Source organism: Ictalurus punctatus, chromosome 9 (genome assembly GCF_001660625.3).
Source record: "Ictalurus punctatus breed USDA103 chromosome 9, Coco_2.0, whole genome shotgun sequence".
In the NCBI taxonomy this organism is placed as follows: Eukaryota; Metazoa; Chordata; class Actinopteri; order Siluriformes; family Ictaluridae; genus Ictalurus; species Ictalurus punctatus.
The window spans coordinates 12,852,501-12,874,867 of record NC_030424.2 but is presented as its reverse complement, the minus strand read 5'-3'; the positions used below and the strand labels follow the sequence as shown (position 1 = coordinate 12,874,867).

General features: G+C 39.1%; 2 protein-coding genes across 4 annotated transcripts in view; one reads left to right on the top strand and one right to left on the bottom strand.

The window, feature by feature from the left end:
• Window positions 1-86: 86 nt before the first annotated feature.
• Window positions 87-20,803, top strand: adam17a (ADAM metallopeptidase domain 17a). Of its 3 annotated transcripts, XM_017476355.2 has the most exons (19): window positions 88-530; window positions 4,085-4,217; window positions 5,325-5,458; window positions 5,752-5,840; window positions 6,303-6,480; window positions 8,756-8,880; window positions 9,521-9,607; window positions 9,973-10,083; window positions 10,821-10,965; window positions 11,073-11,164; window positions 11,298-11,450; window positions 11,746-11,945; window positions 12,210-12,313; window positions 13,032-13,166; window positions 14,009-14,139; window positions 14,256-14,334; window positions 15,563-15,651; window positions 17,832-17,888; window positions 18,688-20,803. In XM_017476355.2, the coding sequence occupies exons 1-19, from the start codon at window positions 416-418 to the stop codon at window positions 19,045-19,047; spliced, it is 2,517 nt and encodes an 838-aa protein (XP_017331844.1). In that variant the 5' UTR covers window positions 88-415; the 3' UTR covers window positions 19,048-20,803. The 3 variants fall into 3 exon arrangements, with proteins under 3 accessions (XP_017331845.1, XP_017331844.1, XP_053538481.1); XM_017476356.3 differs by lacking the exons at window positions 15,563-15,651; window positions 17,832-17,888; window positions 18,688-20,803 and adding an exon at window positions 14,457-14,860 and having other exon boundaries at window positions 87-530; XM_053682506.1 differs by lacking the exons at window positions 88-530; window positions 4,085-4,217; window positions 5,325-5,458; window positions 5,752-5,840; window positions 8,756-8,880 and having other exon boundaries at window positions 6,306-6,480.
• iah1 (isoamyl acetate hydrolyzing esterase 1 (putative)) overlaps window positions 20,039-22,367 on the bottom strand; it is a 5,028-nt gene continuing 2,699 nt past the window's right edge. Inside the window, exon 6 of the mRNA XM_017476357.3 lies at window positions 20,039-22,294. Within this exon, the coding sequence (XP_017331846.1) occupies window positions 22,121-22,294 (174 nt within the window). The 3' untranslated portion in view covers window positions 20,039-22,120. The remainder of the gene's footprint in view (window positions 22,295-22,367) is intronic.

Genomic DNA, 22,367 nt, shown 5'->3' with positions numbered 1-22,367 from the left:
CCCGCCTTCTCTATCAGGATTGGCTCATGGTTTGCGGGCTATCCAATCATCTGTCTGTTTGTAAATATGACGCACTAACCGGTACTAGCATAGAAAGTTGAAATACGGGTAGGGGGAGAAAAAAAATGAAGCCATAGGAAAAAGACCCATATCCTGGCAAATATTTCTGATCCGGAAGCACACCTTCTGTACGAGTAGTTCAGTCGACGCGGTTTCGAGCAGATGGTGGGATATTTTAATTTATTCGCGTGTATATTTTATTTTCGCTGACGATAAGACACTAAAAGACGCGTAGACCGTTAATATCAACATGGGTGCGGTTTAAAACCCTGCTGGAGTGGAAATAAAAGCAGCCCGAGCTGGAAGTGATCTTTTGGGAGCTGGTTTCCTGACAGTGAGATGCGACGCCGCTAGGATGAAGTTTCTGATCATTTTGACCCTCACGTTAGCCCCTTTATGGGTTAAGTGCGCACTGAATCCCAGATCGGCGGAGAAGGAGCTGAGAAATCAGGAAGAGGAGGAAGTGTTTGGTGAGTAGCTTTTAGCTAACAGACATTTTAGCTCCAGTTCCTTTTATCACAAACACGAGGCGTGTGCTGCTCGGCCTCAAAACAACAACAACAACAACAACAATAACAACAATGTGACCTCATATTTAACATTAGCTATTAGCTGGCTGACTCGTTGCGGTTTAGTTTCTTCCTGGTTTGAGCTGGAAGCTGACATTAGTGTTGACATTGTTTTAGAAAATTGTTTCTTTTTTTTTTTGTTCTTATCCTTAAGGTTTTAACACAGTAACCCGTCTCAATATAACAATGAGCAGAGCTACAAAATGTCCTCCTGGGTATAAAACACCACAGCATACAAGCTTTTATTGACATACAAATGATATCAGGAACTATATTTTTGTTATTTATATTTTTGTTATTTATATTTTTGTTATTTATATTTCACATTTGAAGTGTCCACATCATTCCTAAAACAAAATCGTATTATATGGCTTCAATGGTGTAAGGTTTTCTCAGGGTGAAAAGATGCTACTGGAATAAAGTTTGGTTGGACGTTCGATATTCGCGGATATGCGGAAATTAAGGGACCGTCTCTAAAGTTACATACGACATTGTTAAACACATTTCTAACTACAATAGCATTTGAAGGGAATGACTTACAGTCATATAATCAACTGTAAAGTGTTCGTCTAGGTGTCAGGTGTGAGGCACACATCTTAGATTTTTGATATTTATCAAAATAAGCTATTAAATCATATAAATTAGACATGAATTTTACTACAGAATGGGCCCATACACAACATATTCCATTATTTAAAGCTCAATAGCATTTGAAGGGAATGACATACAGTCATATAACCAACTGTATAGTGATCAACTACGTGTCAGGTATGAGAAACACCTTTTTAGATTTTTGATATTTATTAAAATAAGCTATTAAATCATATATATAAATATTGCCATGTGTTTTATTACTGCATGGGCTCATACACAAACTATACCATGATTTAAAGCTCAATAGCATTTGAAGGGAATGATGTACAGTCACCAAACCAACTATAAATTGTTCATGTAGGTGTCCGGTATGAGGCACACTTTTTAGATTTTTGATATTTATTAAAATGAGCTATTATTGTTTTGAGGGAATATATTTAATTTATTTATTTTTCTATTCCTTAAGCTCAAGGCCTTGAAATGTAGATTATTGGACTTCTGAGACAATTAGTAAGCATTAGAGTTTTAAAGCTTAATAAGAGTTTGTTTGTTCTTGAACTTGTGATTTAATCTCCAGTGTATATCTAAACTCGGCAGAGAAAGACATATTTTGAGGTTATTAAGACTACTTTTTAATATGTACAGTGGAAATTTATGAAGTATTTTGGAAATGGCAAGTCCTTCGTAACTTTGGGGATCTGAAGACGGTTTGCCAAGAGGAATGGGCCAAAATCGTACAACGATGCTACAAAAAGCTAAATATTTCTCTCTGGACATGTCTCGAAGCTGTAATTGCCAACAACAGCTTTGCAGCAAAGTACTAATGTTCTTTTGTGATGTCTGAGTATATTTTCTCCTATAAATTTTCCTTTTTAAACTTTTTATTTTTAAATGTTCATGAATACATACATTTTGCTCGTATTTATAAGCACAAAGTTCCAAGTTATTGTGTGTGTAAATCTGAAGTGGATATGTGCACTGCAAGTATATTCATTAACAAAACCAATAGTGTCCGAATACTTATTTCGCCTGACTGTATACACTAATCATCTAAAACATTAAAATCACTGACGGGTGACGTGAATAACAGTGATTATTTCGTTACAATGGCACCTGTCAAGGTGTGGGATATATTGGGCAGGAAGTGAACAGTCTGTTGTCAAAGTTGATGTGCTGAAAGCAGGAAAAATGGGCACGTGTAAGGATCTGAGCGACTTTTACAAGGTCCAGATTGTGATGGATAGACGACTGGGTCAGAGCATCTCCAAAACGGCAGGTCTTGTGGGGTGTTCCCAGTATGTAGTAGTTAGTACCGATCAAAAGTGGTCCAAGGAAGGACAACTGCTGAAGCGATGCCAAGGTCATGGGTGTCCAAGTCTCACTGAGTGAAGGTTAGCTCGTCTGGTCCGATCCCACAGAAGAGCTTCTGTAGCAGAAATTGCTGTAAAAGTCAATACTGGCTATGATTGAAAGGTGTCTGAATACACAATGCGTCCCAGCTTGCTGTGTAACCGCAGATCAGTCAGAGTGCCCATGCTGATCATCACCAAAATGCCAGAAAGAACCGTATAAATTCACAAGAGCCTTCCTCTCACACATATTGGTAATATCCATGATTCATGATGAGTGAGTTACAAGAAAAAATCTTGCCACTGGATCATAAAGTGAACAGCTTTTGTGTTGTATGGGTGAGGTTTTCCAAGTAATGTTGGAAATAAGGATATTTCCCCTTGGTGTTAAATCATATAATTTCCCTAACAGATGAAACAGCTTTCAGTCACTTCCTTGTTGTTTTGGTTTCTAAAAAAGATATGGACCTTTTTAAAACTGCATACCGCTGTACTACTACGTCCGCATTCAAATAACAGTCATAAAGACCCAATTGTTTCAGCACACTGTGGGATGCTGTTTTTGATTGTACAACACGTCTCATGCACACGAAAGCAGTTAATCACGTTCTGGTTTTGTGTGTGTGTGTGTGTGTGTGTGTGTGTGTGTGTGTGTGTGTGTGTGTGTGTGTGTGGTTTTGGTTTTAGTTTTTGTTTGCTTTCCCTCTCAATTAGACGGATTGTCAGTGATTTATAAGAATAGTGACACTGGAATGTACAGGGTAGCTTGATGAGTCATGATTTGCTGAACCCAGCTGGTTTGCTTTGCCAGTTGTTTCACCATAAGAAGAAAAACAGATGTAATTAGCCCTCAGCCTATAATTTATTAATTAAGGAATAAAATAATCAGTGATGTAGTCCAACAACTTTTCAATATCAACAGTTTTTATTTATTAAAGTAAAATGTATGTTTTATCCATATTTGTAGTTCAGTTCAATGTTGTGGAACATCTATAAGACAAATAAGTTCTTATAGTCACTTACATTATAGCAGCTAGGGGTGTAATTATCCAGCGATTTGGATTGATAAATAGTGGTTCTTATTTTTTCCTCTTGTTTTTTAAATAAAGAATTTTTTTAAACCGATGTGAATATGTAATTAAAATTTTTATGTAATTTCCCTGTAATCCTTATACTTTTAGAATAGTCCTTCTCTTGGCTACATCAACATTTGCAAATGAACAGTAGGCTTACCCCAGATTCAGTGTTCAGTTGCTACTGAATTCTTTAGCTGAATCAGACTGGTGTTCAAGCCTGGAATTAAATTCTATTGAATCAAAAAGGATGGTTTGCCACATGTGGTATTATGCAGTTCCTACATAATACTAATAAACAATAAGATAGATTCACTTGTCTTTTTATCTAGCTGATTAGATGTTTAGGTTAGATTATCCTGCACAATCCTGCTTTTGTTATTTGCTACATGATTGGAAGCAATGAATGTGATTCTCCCTCTGCTGTTCTGTGATACAGAGAGCCTCAGCTCAATGCTGGCAGACTTCGAGGTGCTTCCTGCTTCCAGTCTCCAGCAGCACTCCTTAAGGAAGAGGGACGTCGACTCGCCGGCACATGTCGAACGTCTAGTCAGCTTCACAGCTCTGAAGAAGTAAAGTCTTGCAAACCCTTCCTGTCCTGGAATGCTCAAGAAGCTCATAGGCGTGAACTGAATTAGTCATAAAGTCACCATTTTAGTCATTTGCTTTGTCACCCAGACTGACCATGAGTACCTTCTTACCAGGTACCAGGAGTACTGAACAAGAAAATATTTAGGGCTGGACAAATCATAAATCTATTAGTTAGCCCACCCAGCAAGTCGAAGCTCAGTGTGTTTGCCAAGTCTCTCATTGTGCTTACCTGAATATTCAGTTAATATTGTCTCAAGCACAAATAACATAACAAATTATGATCAGCTAATTTTGTACAGTAATATGGACTGAACAGGCTTGACTGCTGGGCAACTCTGGGGAAATTAAATTTTTTAAATGGGACCCAGACTAGTGACTTGTTTCCCCAATATAAGTATGGAGTCTTTAGTCAGTCTGGACAGGATTTCGCAGGGTTTTTTTGTGATTGTTGTGATAAACTACTTGAATTGGCAAAATCAAATTGCACGAAATTGTTTTGCACGGTCTTTCAGTGACGTTTGTTGGTAAATGAGACCTTTTAGCCTTATTCATATTCAACACGTGAATTGAAGAGTGCGTTTTCCAAATGTGCGTTGTGATGACGTGTCTTGGCTCGAATCTAAGGTAATTTAAAAAAAATTGCAAGCTCTTCTGACTATTTCAGAGTTTGCTTGCTTTTTGCATTAATTTCTGTAACTGCAAAATCTTGGAGGGACTGATTTGTAGTAGTGTCTGATTTGTTTGGTCAGTGGTGTGATAAGGTAAGATAAATCAGTCCTTAAAGCTCCTCCTAAATGATGTCACCACCACCAGAACCTGCAGAGAGCTCATGCATTCACAGATATCTATCTATATGTTGGGAGGCTAACAAAGATTACAGATACCATAAGGGTACGAAATTCAGATTAATAACTGTACCATGCCGTACCTCACTGTTATTAGCATGATGTTCCAATTATTCTAAATATTTCTAGCAAAAGTCTTCTCTTGACTAAATGTGTCATGTAAAGCTGAAGATTTGAGACTGTTCTGTTTGATTTATTTTCTTCCTTTTTTTCTTTCTTTCTTTTCTGTCTTTCTTTCTAAAGGCATTTCAAGTTGTACCTGACCACCAACACTGAGCTTTTCACTGACCATTTCAAAGCTGTGTTCATAGATGACAAAGGGTGGGAGAAGAATTATGATGTTGAAATGCAAAATTACTTCAGAGGACATGTAGTAGGTGAGTTTTACAGTTAGGAATAGAGAGAGAGAGAGAGAGAGAGAGACCTGGAGATGGATCACTGAACATGTGTGGGCATGTTTGCTCTGGCGTGAAAACATAATAATAATTATAGAAATTTGTAGTAATAGTTGTAGTAGTAATGGTGATTATTATAATTAACATACATTTTTAAAAACTTGGTTTGAAAACAGGACGTGAAGAATAAATACGTTTTGCATACAACTAAAAGATATAAACAGGGAAAGAATAATGTGAAAATAACTCGAGAACTTTCACTCTCATATCCTCAGGTGAGGAGCATTCGCGGGTGCAGGCCCACATGGACGGAGATGAATTTTCAGCGCACATTCTGACTGATGAAGCCGAGTACAATGTGGAGGTAATTATGAAGCACGGCAAGAATCTTGGCGCAATGTGGCTTCGTTCTTTTCTGCCTTGGAGCATAAGTGAAATTTTGATCTGAGGGTTTAAAAAAAAAAAAAAAAATTTATTCCCTTCTCTTGGTGCCATATTTATGATTGGGGAGAAACATGCAAACAATTTTAACTGTTAGTTATTTATGGCTCAAATCTGGTCTGTCAAGGTACCTGTCTGAGCTTCCATGTATTTATTTATTTATTTATTTATTTATTTATTTATTTATTTATTTATTAATTAATTAAATAACGATTTTACAGAGGATTTTAGAAGAAGGCAGTTATATTTAAGGCTCGTGTGTAGTGTCCTGCTTGTCTAGCAGTTCTGGAGCATCTCTCTCACACTCTCTCTCTCTCTCTCTCTCTCTCTCTCTCTCTCTCTCTCTCTCTCTCTCTCTCTTTCTTTCTCTCTCTCTCTCTCTCAGCCTTTATGGAGGTTCACAGAGAAAGCCCCAGACAGTCGCCTGCTGGTGTACCGCTCTGAGGACATCAAGAACATTAGCCGACTGGCCTCACCCAAAGTATGTGGCTACATCAACGCTCAGGTTCCACAGTTGCTTCCGGAGGAGGCCAGAACAGCAGCAGTGGCACAGAAGGATGGAGGTGAGCATCAGCGTCTGTGAGATCCTGTAAGGAAGAAAAGATTAAAAGGAATGAAACTGAATCAACAGTATTTATCATTTATAAACCAACAGGGCTTAAGTGAGCTTTTCCTTAACTTTTATCTTGACTTGGAAGCTTATTAATGTTTTGTCAGTGGATTACAGTGGTTATGTTCTTTAAGTCTTTCAAGATGTCATGCAGTCATTAGAGAGACTTATTTGGTGAAAGGGAATGTGATGTAGACTTTGCACACATCACACTCACCGCACTCACAATCTACATTAGACTGCCCAAGTCGAGCCTCGTGGTTTTATCTATTCTAACCGATACAAAAGCTGCTGTCATTAATTACTAATTGCATATGGAGTTTAAATGATTTCCTCATGCCTGGCTCATTTTTCAGGCTTCAGTTTGTATCTATAAGTGAGATTTGTGGTATCAAAACATGCAAAGAACAAGTCTAAATTTGTGCGTAATGGCCGCCCGCACAAGAAAATCAGTATTTATTTTACATGTGTATGCACAGCTGTTTACAATGGCAACTGATAAATCCCACATTATAAATTGATGTGCTAGTTCATGGTGACACTCATTTGCATAAAGAAATGCCCTCAAATAGCCATATATGATAGACAACTTTTCTTTAAAAAGCAGAGTAGCCTGCTCTCAGTACTGTGACATGGAGCAAGTAAAGATACTGCTTTGTGAAGTAAAGCAAAAAAAAAAAAAGTGGTTTATTTGGCACTTAGTAGTTTGTCTAATAAATATATACAATAACAAAATAATTCTTGTGTGTACATTCTGTTCGTCTAGTTAATTTTGAAATGAATAAATGAAAATTCATCATTATTGCTCTTTTTTACTTCTGGTTTGGAAAGACGTGGTGTTATTCAACTCGTAGCTGGTTGGGAAATACCAATTCCTGTTTGAAATGTACCAGAAGGTTTAAAGCCCTAGAATAGAGATCAACTAAAATTGTATTGGACAAACAAAATCGACTGATAAGCCACACGGCATAGTTTCCAGTGGTGCCTAGAAACACTCCTCCTTCCACAAAAAGCTTCAAACAAGGCATAATCAAAGTTGATCTTTAAATATGCCTTGTATATAATTTTTTACTTTACATTCTGTCTGTCCATCTGTCTGCACCTTGTGAGCACCAAAATCAATAATTACTTTTTCAGTTATACTCATATGATTAGTCAGATTACTTGCTATTATACTATACTTTTCTACCACTAGTGGTTCCAATATACCACGCGTCAGGAGTGTGAGGAAATATACGCACATCCTCACGCATAAGCAAAACTTTATAACTATATATTATCCCATGCATCGAAATATGCATACGTGCGGTTTACGCACATAACTATGCATATGTGCGGTTATTCAGTGAGACCCCTGGTGTGGAATTTTTTTTAGGTTTAATTGTCTGAGATAATCATCTCTGAGAGATCAATGCCTCGATGATAAATTTACATCTTTTGAGAAATGTTTGGTCTATAAAGAGAGTTCTGTGAAAGTAAAAGGAGATGAAGTCATGCTCTACTTGCTGAAGGTTATTTGCAGCTTTGTAAGAGTGTGCAAAGATAAGACGAAAAAACAGACAGCGCAACAATAGGCCACACAGATTCTCTCCAGGATTAAAAATGTTCTATTTTAAATTTCTTATAAAATGAGCTTTTCTTTAGTAACTATAGCCAGGTCTTTTTATAGGAATATACTTCTATGAATTCATGAGGTGCCAATAATTGTTGCACACACACATATACATATATAATTTTGGATAAACCTGTATTTTGTTTCTAATGGTGTGATATCCATGAGAGCAGTATTATTAGCAGTGTATTATTGTAATAAAAGTTCAAAATGTTAAACAATAAAGAAGAATTTTCACCGCCTTCTTTGTGCATATTTACCAAGGGTGCCAATATTAGTGGAGGGCACTGTATATGGGTATACAGTGACTCATAAATATTTAACCCCTTGTAAATAACATTTGCATTTGAAAAATTTGCTCATTGTATCGAAATCTACCATGATTTCAAGTGCTATAAATTGTTATAAAATCTGTAAGTGATCTGTACTCGTGTCATTGTGAACAACCTCTGCATTGTACACTGCAAACTTGCTTGAACAGAAGGAGCGCTGTGAAGTGAGTTTTGTACAATAGCAGCCTGTTATTTGAAGCCGTACCTGTCCAGTCTGTCTGACCTCTGCGACTGATCACTGATTATTCATGATCATGTTTTCTGATGAATCTATACAAAAACAGGCCAGAGAGTGCGGAGGCAGGCACACAACCACAAGAAGAACACCTGCACACTGCTACTGGTGGCAGACTACCGCTTCTACAAGCACATGGGCCGTGAAGAAGAGAGCACCACACTGAACTATCTGGTAAACAGTAACGGCTAAATCTACTGGGCAAAACTGAGAAAGGAAACTCTACTTACAGAAAACATGCAAGCAGTTTTGACACAACTGCTCTTCAGCTGCTGAGGTTTTTAGCAAAGCAACATATGGAAAAGACCTCTTAGCAATAAGGTCATGCTGTGTATATTATGTGCTTAAAGGCCAAAAACTCTTAATAGTTTTAAATGTAGAAAGTTAAATAAATACCAGTACAAATTAGATATGCTAAACGTCCTTAAATCCAGACTAACTACTTTTCTGTTCTCTTGGTTAAGTCAAAGGCTACACATTGCACTCATGTTTGCCTTTGTATTACATTATCAGCAATATTGTGAGTGAAAAGTCGAATCAGCTGACCCCAGCATCCTAACAAGCTGGATATAAGAAAAAAGAATTTTTAATGTGACCAATAAAGGCTTCTTCTACAAAGGTGGGTATAAAGATCGATATACCAGGCACATATTTCAATACAGGAAAGTCTGTAATTTTCAAAACACTATATAGAAACTCCAAATTTCACCATGTGAAGATGTTTCGCAGCCACACACATGCTATAGGGATACCCTGCCTAAAATGTTCATGATGAATATTTAGTACTGAATTTGTGTGTTTTGGTTTCTTTCAGATCGAGCTGATTGACAGAGTGGATGACATCTACAGGAACACTTCATGGGATGATGAGTTTAAAGGCTATGGTGTACAGATTCATCAGGTCAGTACCACACAGTTCAAAAGAAACCTCTTATCCCAGATAAAGTAACTGTCTCTAATCTGTAATGTTCATGGTATTGTTTGACCCAGCCCTTTCCCCTTCTTGCTCTAGCTGACTTATCATTTGTCCTATTACCCAGAATGGTGAAATGCCATTCTCCTCTGAATCACTCCTCATATGACGTTCACGCAAAAGAACACAATGTCCTCTGTAGGATGTGATCATGTGGTTGGGTTTTTCATTGTGTGTAGTCACTGTTTTCTGTGTGAGTGTTTCTGCTACACATCATCCATCTGCACTGTCACTGTGTCTGTGGTGCCATTTAATAACTCATGCTTAAGCTTTAACCATGTTTCATGTTACAGATCATCATAAACAAGTATCCAACTAAAGTGTCTCCAGGACAGATTCACTATAATATGGAAGGAAGCCCACGAAAAGACAACCAAGTGTGGGATGTCAAGAAGCTTCTAGAAGTGAGTGCTAATATATTCTTAAACATCTAAATCTAAAAATTGTGTGTGGTGTGGGTTGTTTTTTGTTGGTTTGTTTGTTTGTTTGTTTTTTTTGTTTTTTGTGGTTTGTTTGTTTGGTGAATATATGGTAACTTTACCATCATAATATTATTGTGAAGAGAAGTTGACAGCTTCTGGTTTACTTAAACATGGCCATTTCTCGAATTCCCACATTATATGATCCGATGTAGTACCCTGAGTCCCCTGGGATAGGCTCCAGGCTCACTACGACCCTGTGTAGGATAAGCAGTGCAGAAATTGGATGGATGGAATGACAATGAGAAAGAAATAGAGTTGGCAAGGTTGTTGTAAATGAAGCAAAAAGCTTTTGACCCCTTTCACATTCTCTCTGTCTCTTACTTGTGTGCGCGCACACACACACCTGTTTCATCAGAAGGATTCTTTAACATGCACACAAGTGTCTTTTGCATAAATATTGATTATGATGCTGATACTTGAGGACATGACAGTAAGCGAATTAATGACTCTCTAAATTATACTTAGGGGTGTGTGTGTGGGGGCGTCTGCTCTGTGATGGGCTGGTGTCCTTTCCAGTGTGTGTTTCTACTATGTGCTCAGTGTTCCCTAAGTGCTAAGTGTTTAATAACAAATGCTAGCTGGTCTAGAAACACTGACCCCCTTTTTTTTTTTTTTTTTTTTAATAAGATAATTTCTGTTACTTCTTACTCTGTTTTCAGCAATTCAGTTTGGACATAGCAGATAACGCTTCAGCCGTGTGCCTGGCTCATCTCTTTACCTATCAGGATTTTGATGAAGGCACTCTTGGACTTGCATATGTAGCCTCCTCCAGAGACCAGGCCTTGGGAGGACTCTGCTCAAAACGTATGGCTTTTTTCTTCTTTTTTTTAAAAATTTAAAACAAGCTAGAATACACCTTCTCAAAATCAGGCAGAGGTTAACAGCCGAGGCTTTTCTTTCTCCTCTTACAGCTTACTATCCAGTCCCTTCGGTGAAGAAAGCCAGCTACCTGAACACTGGCTTAACCAGCACTAAGAACTATGGCAAGACCATTCTTACCAAGGTTTGTTTGTAAATGCTTTATGTATGATGCGAGCATTCTAGTTATGTGCGCATGTTCATAGGGAGCTGATTTGTTTTGGGGTTTTTTTTGTTCATTCAAATATGCGCTCATTGTGTTGTTGATTAACATGCAGGAGGCAGACCTGGTGACCACTCACGAGCTTGGACACAACTTCGGAGCAGAACATGACCCAGACAACATTGCCTACTGTGCTCCAAGCGACGAGCAAGGAGGCAAGTTCGTAATGTACCCCATCGCCGTGAGTGGCGATCATTCGAACAACAAGGTACAGTCTATAGTGTCGACAACTATTTCACTTGAGTTTATTATATTTAATAACACTACAAGCACATACTGTACACCATCTGATACTGACAGGTTTAGTCATGAAACTATGAGCAGAATAAATAGCTAGTTAGCATCATAGACAATTGAGCATCCACACATCACCATACTTTCACCTGCCTGTAACTGTATTAATTAAATATTCCCAAAAGTTTAATGCCATTTCTTTGTTAAAGTTTATAGATCAGAGTTCTGGCATACCATAATTTGTGTCCTTGCATCTCTGTTTATTCCAGCGGTTCTCCAACTGCAGCAAAGCCTCAGTGAGCCGGACTCTGAAGGTCAAGGCTCCACAGTGCTTCAAGGTACGCACCAGAAATTTGTGTGGCAACTCTCGGGTTGAAGAAGGAGAAGAGTGTGACCCCGGGCTCCTCCATCGCAACGATGACCCCTGCTGTACAGCCAGCTGTAAGCTGAAAAAGGGTGTGCAGTGCAGGTATGCTGTGAGGCAAAGCAGATTCATATCAAACATAAATCAGTTCAATATGCACGATCAGATATATGAAAACAACTTTTCATACAAATCTGGTAAAATGTAAGTGTTTGAAGAATACATAGATGACATGTGATTCTCCAGTTTGTTCAACAGCTTTCACTTCTCCTTGTACGTTTGACTCGTACTTTATTTTCAGGCTTTGCTTGGTTTAACTTCAAAGTGTTGAAATCATAGTCTGTTTTTGTTTTTCTGCCTGTACCTCAGTGACAGGAACAGTCCATGCTGCTACAAATGCATGTTCCAAGAAGTTAATAAGATCTGCCAGGAGTCCATCAATGCCACCTGTAAAGCTAGCTCATCATGCACAGGTGAGTTAGAATCTCATTATGCAGAGGTATAAGATACACAGGCAAAGTGCCAGAATATAAAATATAAACACACGTTGTATAATGTATAACCGTACAAAACAGTACACTTTTATATGTATGTATGTATGCATGCCTGCATGTATGCATATGTGTGTATTAATTATAATATTTTACTCTTGTTTGTTCACTTGGAACAATTTAAAATTTCTCAATTTGTTCACCTTCCAGTTCACACCCACCACCCAGCTTTCCTCTATTATATGATAGCTGCTAGCTGGGGAGGGTGAAGGCTATCACGGGTTTCCGCCAAGACACATGAAGCTAGCAAGCCACATCCTTTTGAATAGCTTCTCAAGCTCTCTGTCTGTCTGTGCTGAGCACAGCCAGTTTTGCTCCCCTGGTTCCCAGCCACAAGTGGTTGTATCATCGGGATTCAGACTTGCTCTGAGATGGCTAGCTCCCTAGATAAAGTGCTGTTTACACTGTAATAAATTTCCGATTGCATTACAGCATCTTCACTGAACCTTGCAGGAATTATATTTGCATGGCACTTGATTCACAAAATCATGTTTTTCATAGTGGTTGTAGAGAAATTCTGGGTCACCAATCAAAACAGCCAAATGAAAAATAAACATGGTCATATTTTACAGCATTTTGTGTGTTCGTTCTCATGCTGGACGGACATCACTGACTTTCAGGGATTTTTTTTTTTCTATAGGCTACAGCAGTGAGTGTCCGTCTCCTGGAAATCTGCCCGATACGACAGAGTGTGTGGATAGGGGCCGGTGCCGGGGAGGCGAGTGTGTTCCTTTTTGTGAGGCCACACAGAACCTTCGCTCCTGCGCGTGCAATGGTGAGTGCAGATTAAAGTTCACACTAGTCTCTGTTGGTACTGTATCTCAGACACTCTGACCCAACCACAGTGAGATTCTTATTTAAGTGTTTCCAGTGGTGCTGGAGTATTGGAAGTCTTGATAGCCTTCTATGAAATCTAGTGTCACTCAGTAGACTGTAGACAGGTTTTCAGGTGTATTTTAAACCTAGTGTGATTACATCTGTAAAGAAGGTTTACAGTTCCATAAATTAAGGTTGGTATACTAGGGGTGGGTTACTGTCTCTGTAGAGCTGGGGTTCCCAAACTTTTGTGCAAATGACACCAAATGGACATCTCAAATTTTCGGCGACCCTGAGCCTTGACCAAACTACATTTTATTATGTTATTTTTTTGAATTCCAGATTTATATTTTGACTTTTTTTTTTGTAACATTTGAATGATTTATCATGTCTGTAACACGTGTAACGTAAACCAGTCCATATAGGAGTTGGGGGTTTTTTTTGTGTGTCTGAGGCCAAAAATGCTTGATTTTGCAAAATTTGCGATGCGGTTTAAAATCATGCTTCAATCCATATTCAATAAATGTTTCCGCATATTTTTGTCTATTTAATTGGTTTTTGTTGTTCCGCGAGTGTCAATCTCGGTGTTGTCCGACTAAAGACTATAGACTAAAATATCCCATGCACTCTTAATGTAAGTGGCGCTTGTATAAATATGATGCCCAGTAAGATTTCAAACTAGTAGCACTCACAATCCGTCTTCATTATTCTATAGAAATGTGTAAGCTATATAAATAAAAAGTAGAAGAGATCTTATTGAAGATAAACGAATAATAAAGTCACTGCTTTACTTTCTTACAGATACGGACAGCTCATGTAAAGTCTGCTGTAAGAACTCAAGTGGACTGTGCACTCCTTTTAAATTTGCAAATGGAGATTATCTGTACCTGCGGAAGGGGAAGCCCTGCACCGTGGGCTTCTGCGATGGCCATGTGAGCGCCTTTATTTCTCTCTTCCTCGTTTTTTTTGTGCTGATGCATTTCAGACAAAAAACAATTGTATTTATTTATTGGCACAAAATGTTATGCTGAGTCTTTGTCTCTTTTAGGGTAAATGCATGAAGCAGGTACAAGATGTTGTCGAGAGGTTGTGGGATTTTATTGACAAGCTGGACATCAACTCATTTGGTAAGTGGTGATAGTTGATTAATTGTCAAAATGCTCTGTGTTTGTTTGACTTAAGCTACAGTCAGCTCCATAATTGTGAACAGAATGTAACTGAAGCTTGTTCCTGTTTATATTTTCACTAGAAAAGTTCAATAGTGTGTTTAGGAACTCTCGAGTGATCAGCCCTGACTTCTTTTTCCACTCAAGTGTAAATATGAGGTAATAGAGCCCATGTTTCTTTAGCCGTCAGTGTGGGGAAGATTGTAGAATAGGAAAATGAAACAGGAAGTGGTTATTAAAATGGGTAGACTTCTGGAAATGCTCATATCCAATGCAAGGGCAATGATTAAGAACCATAGCTGTGATGAACCTGCCTGGAAAAGGACACAAGTGTTTGTTATCAGTATGCCCAGTAAGGAGGACGTGAGAGGCAAAAATTTCCCCAATCATCACAGTTGGAGATTTACAGAGACGTATTTCGGGATTACCATGTCAGTCTACAAATAGACGCTGCCTTGATGCCAGCAATCTAATGAGAAAGCGTGCCAAATGAAAGTATTTTTTTTTTTTTTTTTTTTTTTTTCCTTCATCTAAGCACAAACATAAGCAGTTTACTAGGAGCTATCGGAACTGGGTTCTGTGAGATAAACATGAGATAAACCTAGAGCTTTCTGGAAATGAACAATCAAGGTGGGGTTTTGGCCAAAAAAAAAGAAGCATGTTATAAAAACAAGTTATGTATGGTGGAGGCTCTGTGATGGAGTAGAGTTTTCCATCTAAAAGCCCTAGGAACCTTCTTAGGATACAAGACATTATTGGCTTTTAAATGAAAATCTGGCCACTGTTCCTATGAAGCTACAAACGTCTCACGGTTGGATCCTCCAGCAGCACAGTGATCCAAAGTTTGTATCTAAATCCCCACAATAATGATCATAGAATCAAGCTTTTGAGCGCACCATGCCATTCCCTTAACCTAAATTCACTGAAAAGCTGTAGTTGCACAAAGTACATGTAGGGATGCTAATAATTCTGGTTTTGGTAAAAATATATTTTTGATATTTTGGGTTTTTATTTTCTTTGAATGTGTTTAATACAATCAGGGGACTGGATTTCTCATGGTTTCAGTATAAGATTAAGCTAATTAACTACAAAGACATATATTTTCATAACTTTTTATTTATTTATTTACTCACCTATACTAAGGGTGTCTGTAATTCTGAGGCTGAATGTAATGGTCTACTCTCTTCAGGGAAGTTCCTGGCTGACAATATAGTGGGCTCTGTGGTGGTCTTTTCCCTCATCTTCTGGATTCCTCTGAGCATTCTGGTGCACTGTGTGGTAAGTGTGTCCTCTAATCTATTTTTATTAAGAAATAAAAGACAGAAAGCTGGGCTTTTATAGGAAAATAATCAGGTGATACACTATATGGGAAAAGATTGTGGACGCTTGACCAATCACACCGATTTATGTGCTTTTTGAACATCCCATTCCAGATTTAGTCCCCCTTTTGCTGTTATAATGGCCTCCACTGTTCTGGGAAAGCTTTCCATTAGATTTTGGGATGTGGCCATTCAGATGCAAGAGCATTAGTGAAGTCAGGCACTGATGTCAGGGTGAGAAGGCCTGGTGCGCAGACAGTTTTCCAGTTCATCTCAAAGGTTTTCAGTGCAATTGAGGTCAGGGTTCTGTGCAGGCCACTCAAGTTCTTCCATTCCAACCTTGTCACACCAAGTTTTCATGGAGCTTGCTTTGTGGTCACGGGCTTTGTCATGCTGGAACAGGTTTGGGCTCCTTAGTTCCATTCATCCATCCTACATAGTATCATGGGGGAGCCTGCAGCCTATCCCAGGGAACTCGGGACACAAGGAAGGGGACACCCTGGACGGGGAGCCAACCCCTTAGTTGCAGTGAAGGGAAATTCTATTGCTATAATGTGCATCAAAGTTTGTCCCAACAGTTGGGTTCGCGCCACATATAGGTGTGATGGTCCGGTGTCCACATACTTTTGGCCATATAGCGTATTTCATGGCCCAGTGCAAAGTTACTATCCTGAAGCTGATTATTTTCCAATAACAGCACATTCTGAAGTGTTTTATTCCTCTTATAGTGCAGTGATTTTGACAATTTATTCAAATTTTTTTCAAATGTTTAATGTTGTGGAATGTTAGTTCCTGTTGTTGCTTACACTCACCGAGCACTTTATTAGGAACACTTGTATACCTACTCATTCATGTAATTATTGAATCAGTCAATCCATCCATCAGGATGTGGAAAAATATATATCCGTTATTTTGACCGTGGAACGATTGGTGCCAGACGAGCTGGTTTGAGTATTTCTGTAACAGCACAACAGTCAAAATGGTGCAATAAAGGAAAAAAACATCAGTGAGCGGCAGTTCTGCAGACGGAAATGCATTGTTGATGAGAGAGGTGAACGGAGAATTGCCAGACTCCAGCTGACAGAAATTCTACAGTAAATTGACACAGAATTCTACAGTGAGTAAATTCTCACCACTAATTGTGGTGAGTAGAAAAGCATCTTACAATACATAACATGTTAAACCTTGAGGCAGTTGGGCTACAAACAGCAGAAGACCACGTCCACTTCTGTCAGTCAATAACAGAAAGCGGAAGCTGCAGTGGGCACAGGCTCACCAAAACTGGACAGTTGAAGACTGAAAAACATAGCATGGTCTGTTGAATTTTGATTTCTGCTGAATTGGGCACCAACAACATGAATCCATGGACCCAACCTGCCTTGTGTCAACAGTCCAGCCTGGTGGAGGTGGTGTAATGGTGTGGGGGATGTTTTCTTGCCACACCTTGGGCTCGTGTTTACCAATCGATCATCGCTTGAATCTCATAGCCTGTTTGAGTTGACCATGTTCATTCCTTCATGGCCACAATTTACCATCTTCTAATGAGTACTTCCAGCATGAAAATGCACAGTGTCACAAAGTAAAAGTTGTCTCAAACTGGTTTCATGAACATGACAATGAGTTCAATGTGCTTCAGTAGCCTTCAGTCACTGGATCTGAATCCAATAGAACGTCGTGGGGACGTGGTAGAACGTTAGAGTCACAGCACCTGAAAAGTCTGCAGGAATTGCATGATGCAGTCACGTCACCAGAATCTCAAAGGATTGTTTCCAATATCTCGTGGAATCCATGCCACGAAGCATTTCAGCTGTTTTTAGAACAAATGGAGGCCCTAACCTGTATTAGTGTTCCTAATAAAGTGCTCAGTGAGTGTGGATTGGCCATCATGCAAGTCCCTGTTAATGAACTGTTACTATAGAGATGATGATTTATTAGAATGAGTGCTTTGATCTAAACCTGAGCCTTAACTACTTTCAGTGTGATAATTAATCATCCTCTTATGGCGCAACAGATTGGAGAATTCAACAGCGCCATGGTGTAATCATTATTAGTGGATAGAACAGTAAGAAAGTTTTGGTCAAAAAAGTCACAACATGAGAGATTTATAAAGTTAAAAAAATAATTTTGCTTGCTTTGCAGGACAAGAAGCTGGACAGACAGTATGAGGAGAACTCCAAGTCTCTAATATACCCCAGCGTAAGTGCCTTTTCCTCATCCATGCACCATTATTCCAGAGATGCGAATCATTTACATACCTTTTTAATAAGTAGGACAAAGACAGCTAGCATAACTGTGTGTGAGTGAAAGTGTGTACAGTGCAGTTAGCATGGCCTTTTCAGAAGGGTTAAACACATTATATGAGCGAGTGTGGCTGAAGATGTGACCTGTGGCTCCACTGTTTGCTCTGAGCCTCATGGAACTGCAGCAGATGATGGTGGAAGTGTGTAGTAAAGCCTGAGGTGAGTGCGTCACGTGGTCTTTGCCCGTGTAGAGTGTAGTGTGTTGAGTTTGTGCATCTGTTAGCTAGTTGTTTTCTGAGGTGTGTCGAATGCTGAGCACGGTTGAAGTGTTGTGCAGTCGGTGTTGATGTCAATGTCACTGAAGTGTGGAAGTGTTATGAGTGCATGGCTTTCTGAAACAAATGGCACAAACCCCAAGATCGCTCGGTGCACTTGGAACCCAAGATGTGGATGATTGCCTGAGCAGCTCATGGGCGTGTAAGAACCTCGGTCAGTGTAGCGAAAGGAATCTGGCATGTTCGTCATGTTTAAGACATTTCCTGTTATAGTCAAATCATTTTGTTAACCTTGAGTTTATAATATAATAGATTATTCCTAAAACAGCAGGAACATTAACTTTGTTTGATTGCATTATGCTAACCTGTCACTGGGGGCATTGTCTCCTTAAGATTTTTTATTTATTTATTTAAACAATTCACCTTTTTATTTTCCCAATTTTGTTTATAATGACACACAGACTTCTCTCCCTCTCTCAGAATATGGAAATCCTGAGCAGTCTGGAGGGGGCTCCCATGCGCATCATCAAAGCCCCCTTTCTTCCTCCTCCTCCTCCTCCTCCTTCTTCTGTTTCAGCAGCGCGACCCGTGCAGGGACACCCTGGCGGCACCAGCACATCTTCGCCTACAGCCTCCTCTTCCGAGTCCAGAGCGGATCCTTCGCGTATGGCCACCATCGAGGAGGACTCCAGCGGCGACTCTCCACCAGGGACAGCCTTCTCCCCGAGCTCTGCGGCAGCCAAGTCGTTCGAGGACCTCACCGAACATTCACCACTAACCCATCAGAACAGGCGACTGCAGAGACAAGCACGCGTCGAGAGTAAAGAGACCGAGTGCTGAGAGATGCACGCTCCGTCCAGTTCGCACTTCCACACTCTCTCCGCTGCAAGTACGCACTTTGGTACACGACAAACACGAGCCATTGTAAAGAATCAGTTTGGAGATGATCCAACATCAGTATACTGTAGTGCAGGTGTATTGTGCTGACCGTGAAGTATTTTTGGTTAGTCGTTTAAATTTTTGTGTGAATTTATAAATGTATTTTTAAAGGAAAAGAGCAGAACAGTAATGTATAAATACCAGAGGCTGCAGTCTAAGAAGCCTTAGAAGATTTGATATTAAAGGGGCCCTCTGTTGCCTGTGAGATGAAACACAGTTCAATGATCCTTTTTCCTCCTGCTGTCTGTGTATAAACTTATGGGTTGCCTTTTAGGGAAAATGCTGAGCTGAGCAGCGCTCCTTTAGCTGAAGGGTGGAGCTAATTTCAGGGCCAGAAAAATTCTGTGGAAGCCTAAAATGACGAAGCTGTTTTATTACAGATCTAGAAATACTTTTAAGCATTACTAACTCCATTTTTAAATTACAGATGATATAAAGAATAATAATAAAAACCGTGCCTTGTAGAACAGCTTCTGCAGAGTCCCACTGGAATGAAAAACACAGAAAGAGCAGTATATTTTTACTAGTCACTGAAATGCCTGGTGAGCAGTGTGCATGATTTCTTGGTACACACCTCTACTTGGAAATGTGAACAAGTATTCAAGTGATCACACACTATATTTGAGTAAAGGTCGGCTTTACAGACAGATTCAATTCCTTTCCATTAAAGATTCATCACTGGCGGTGATCTAGACCCGGACTCGCCTCTGCGCGTGTTCGATCCACTTCTGTCTGAAGTCATGATTTTTCAAATGCAGGATTTTTGCAGGAAAGTCGCCAGTTTATGTATGTATTTTGTTCTACTAACTACTGCTCATGAACATGTCAAACCGATGATTTAGACTGGAATGTGATTATGAATCAAGAATGAGGTGTTCCTTTTAACACTCGGCCATTCCTGTCTCTGCTGTTCTGTAGCAGTTCCGGTTACTACGCTTACCGTTTTCTATTCGCTATAAACTGCCTGAAAGTTTGAACTGGAAGAGTCAATGAAATATGAATACACTGAACTGTAATTTAAATGCACATTTGTGAGTCCACATAAACATATCAGAAGGAAAAGTGTTAAAACATGTTTTATATTAAGCCAAGGTATACTTTAGGTGCTGGTTCTCTTTCTCTCTGTGTGTGTGTGTGTGTGTGTGTGGGGGTGGGGTCCATAATTACCCAAAAGCTGTTTTAGAGAAAATATAACATTATGGATTTATGATTAAGCACTATTTATGTGAATTTATATAAATGTCATTTTATTGTTGAAACCGTTGCATTAAATTTAAATCTGAGTATGCTGCAATGTGTATATTTCAGTTCTAATACCTAGCTTGTGCTTTTTTTTTGTTGATACCATATTTCATTCTCCATTTATATCACTCTAATTGTTACTTAAGTGTTGTAATTTATGGCTTGGTGATGCCCATATTTTACTGTGCCATAAACCCATGCAATACTGCTTCTTTTTTTTTTTTCCTTTTATGGTGTTTAAAATATTATATAATGTCTATTCCTTCCTTTGCTAGATCAGAAACTTTGTCATATTTCGCTTGAAATGTTTCAGGTTGTATTTAGTGCTAATACGATAGATTTTGTGTTCTAGATGTATATATCTTTTTATTTACTTACACTGTATGAACCCACAAGAATAAACTCTACCACTACACACGCTCTTGTACTGAACATGACTGTAAACACACTGGATAGAAACCCAACCCACTTTAATCAAAGTCGCATCCTTCCATCAATGTAGTAAGAAACGAGTAATTGAGTACATGAACTTAACCTGTATTACAGATTAAACATCTTAATCATAAATGATGAATACTTCCAAGCCCTTGCACAGTCCTGCGCACACACGTTAACTCATTTTGTCTGCAGAGGTGATTTAGTACCTGATGAGTGTTTTGGATTTGATAAAACAGTGCAATAATTGCTCTTTCATCAGTAAAGAAGTGACTGCAATCGAGCTGATCAGAATGTCGATACAAATCAGTGTCAGCTGCTTGGTGTAGGGATTACTGTTACCCTCCTTGCATTGCACCGGGTTTGTCTGCTGTTCAACATTCAAATTGATTTAATATTACAGCAAAACAAAAAAAGACCTGTGAAAGGACACTAGAAAATAAAGCATTCATGGACTTAACAGCATAATGCCATGTATTACTGTATATTCACAGCATGTTGGAGTTACAGTCATTGGTCATTACATCAGTCTGTACAGGGTTCACAGAGGGGCTTTTTTTTTGTGATTGCTGCAACCGCTTTATTTTGCTGCAGATTTTTAAAGATTTGAAATACAATTTGTAGAGTTTGTTTTTTTTGTGGAAAACTACTTGAATTGGTGAAATTGCAATTTTTCACTATTCTTTTGCAGTGATGTTTGGTAAAGAGATCTTCCAGCTGTACTCGTTCGACGCATGTGAAATAAATAGGGCTTTGGCGGAACGTGCGTTGTGAAGACGTCACGCGAAGCGTCTTGGCCCGAATCTCTGGAAAATCTGTGGTAATTCCGGAAAAAATTGCAAGCACTTCCGAATATTGTGGCTCTTCCTTGAATTTTGTGTTAAAATTTGTGAGATCGCAAAATCCTGGAGAGACTGATTACATGCTTCTGTCTTCCACAGTAGTTAGGAGCATAAAATCAGTATTTAATTCTATACATGCCTATCATTCATTTTCTGTTCGCTTTATAAACGATTCTAAACTGTTCGTGAGTCCGAGGAGACTTAAAAAGCCCGTAGCAGAACCTCTGAGCCTCCATCTTGTAATTCCAACATGATGTGAACACACTGTTACTTGAGTCAACCTTTACCAGCATTACCCGTGAGCTCCAGCCAATAACGAAGCACCTGGTTTTCCTTTTTCTCATCCCTCCCTTAAATACAAAGCCTCAGTGCAAATCGGCCAGAAAAAGTCACAAAACAACAGAACCAGTGACCGTAAACTTGCATCAGATAGACGTCCGGTGTGGCTGTCGACTCTAATCACACAGCAGGCTGTTCTCAGGGTTCTCACAGTCTACATCAGCCCAGTAAGGCAGGATAAAGGGTAAATCAGCCACTTTGCTCTCCAACAGACTCCACACGTGCTCGGCTACAAACTGGTTGCCCTTCTCAGAGAGGTGCAAGCCGTCTGAGAGATAGACTGAGAAGTCCTGAATGAAAAGGAATAAGATTTGTTTAAATAAATAATAAACATGGTTGATTGTAAAACATGTTTGTGACTGC